Below are 2,201 nucleotides of genomic sequence, written 5' to 3'. Positions count from 1 at the left end.
ATAAAATAAGCCTTTCAAAGCCAAATGAAGTGTGTCCCCTTTTCCAAATGCCTTAAATATCTACTGGATTAGAAGGCCCAACTATAACTTTGAGGACAAAACTATATAGAAAGGCTGAGATCCCTCACACACAGGAGATAAATCAGGCCGGGCACAATGGCTAACACCTGTAATCCCAGCACTTTGGCAGGACAAGGTGGGAGGATCACCTGAGGCCAGCCTGGCCAACATGGTGAAACCCTATCTCTAATAAAAATACAAAAAAATTAGCTGGGTGTGGTGGCGGCCACTTGTAATCTCAGCTACTCGGGAGGCTGAGACAGAAGAATCGTTTGAACCCAGGAGGTGGAAGTTGCAGTGGGCAGAGATCGCGCCAGCCTGGGCGACAAAAGCGAAACTCTGACTCAAAAAGAAAAGGGAAATGAGGGTGCCTCCTATGGTCAAGAGGCTGTCCCGCAGATGAACAGTGCAGCCAGCAAGAGAAAGGATCCCGAACAAAAAGCTAAGCTACCTTTGAATGGCAGTGTGTGCTCTGGAGCCTGGGAATGCAGTGGACAGGCACAGCCAGCGCACGCACACTCTCACACACGGCAAGCAGGAACTGCTCTCTCCAGGCCCCCGGACCAAAGTTGTGGGAGGCTGCTAAAATCCAACCAGCTCATCTTCAAAGGGATACTGCCCTCAGGTCAGCTGTGCTCACTGGCAAAGAACATTCTGGTAAAAACCTCCTCTCACCCCAGGAAACTCTACAAAGCTAGGCCCAGTACAGAAAACCAGGCGGAGGCAGGGGGTGTTAGGGAGGGAACGCCACTACCTTCCTCCACCCCCCAGGCTGCCACTACCAAGGACAACTGTGGTGAAGCAGCAAAACCAATGGCCCCGTCGGGTTCCAGGCTTACAGCTTACTTGTGGATAAGCCACTCGTCTCCGACCCATCAAGACTCTTTTATAAAATGAGGCTAATGACATGGGATGAGGGAATGACACCGGATTCTTGGTGTGCTCGTACCAGCAACCCATGTCCGAAGGCTCTACCCACACTGGTCCGTGACCACAGGCAGACGGGGAGCTGGCCCACAGCAGGCAAGTGGTCGCCAATGCTCTCTCGCGGTGCAACTCAGCAAAACGCAGCTCACCCCAACCAGCACGGAAGCCCCGGCAACAGGTGAGGGCCGGAGGAAAGCTGTTTCTATTTCTCCACGAGGGGAGGGAGGAGCCGTGGGTGGGTGAGCTCCAAGGGCAGCTGCTCAATCTCTCCTCCCACAGCCATCTCCACGGGCCTCCCAAGGAGCTTCTCACCTACCCAGGGCACACAGAAGGCAACGAGGCGGGAACTGCTAACTGTCTGAAGTCTAGTCCTCAGGCTCAACTGGGCTGCCAGCCTCAGGAAGCACCAGGTCTCAATTTCACTAACCCACATCTTCAACACTGTCTTTGTATATTTGTCACACAAATATATGATGAAACAGGAAAGTACAAGATTTCTCTGCAAGGAAGTTTTGTTCACTTTCCGCACTTTGGAACTTCCTACAGGTATACTTTAAACACCACTGATCAACATGAACCCCAGGATGCGAGTTACCTCTGAACGGGAGGGGCCAGAAACTACAATCTGAAGGGCCACTCGAGCCTTCTGGTAAATCCTGTTTTTCAAGTAGGGTAGTGGGCACATGTGAGTTTAATTTTCATTCTTTAAACTCTGCATATATCTTCTGTGTGCCACTTATAGGTATAACTTTAAATGCTATTGTTTAAAATCAATAAAATGCCATTTTTCTCTGCTAAAAAAATTTTTTTTGATTAAGTGCTTGCTGTTTGCCACACAGTCTTCTGAGCATTTTACATGTATTATCGTGATTAGTCCTGAAAACAACTCTGGGGGTGGGTACCATCAGCATCCTTTCTACAGGTGGGGACACTGAGTACACAGCAAGTTTTTGTCCAGTCAAACACTCCACAGTGAGGTCACGCACAATTCTCAAGCAGAATCCAACTACAGAGCCCACACTCCCAGCCCCACCATGAGTAGGGGGTCTGCCCATCTGAGGCTGATGTGTGTTCACCAGGGAACCAGGAGGGACTGGGGGAAAACTGCAGCACCTAATCCTTAGCGCCTCGCCACACCGCAGGCCACGCCCTTCTGACCTGCCCATTCCCCTACATGGAATCTAGGCAACACACAAATTCAGACTAAGATTTAT

General features: G+C 50.4%; 1 protein-coding gene across 1 annotated transcript in view; it reads right to left on the bottom strand.

The window, feature by feature from the left end:
- Window positions 1-1,784, bottom strand: part of PDPK1 (3-phosphoinositide dependent protein kinase 1) — a 52,303-nt gene extending 50,519 nt beyond the window's left edge. Inside the window, 1 exon segment of the mRNA XM_011982641.1 lies at window positions 1,304-1,784. Within this exon segment, the coding sequence (XP_011838031.1) occupies window positions 1,304-1,420 (117 nt within the window). The 5' untranslated portion in view covers window positions 1,421-1,784.
- Window positions 1,785-2,201: the final 417 nt, after the last annotated feature.

Source organism: Mandrillus leucophaeus, unplaced genomic scaffold, assembly GCF_000951045.1.
Source record: "Mandrillus leucophaeus isolate KB7577 unplaced genomic scaffold, Mleu.le_1.0 Scaffold240, whole genome shotgun sequence".
Lineage (NCBI taxonomy): Eukaryota > Metazoa > Chordata > Mammalia > Primates > Cercopithecidae > Mandrillus > Mandrillus leucophaeus.
The sequence above is the reverse complement of the archived record's forward strand: the minus strand, read 5'-3'. Positions and strand labels throughout refer to the sequence as shown.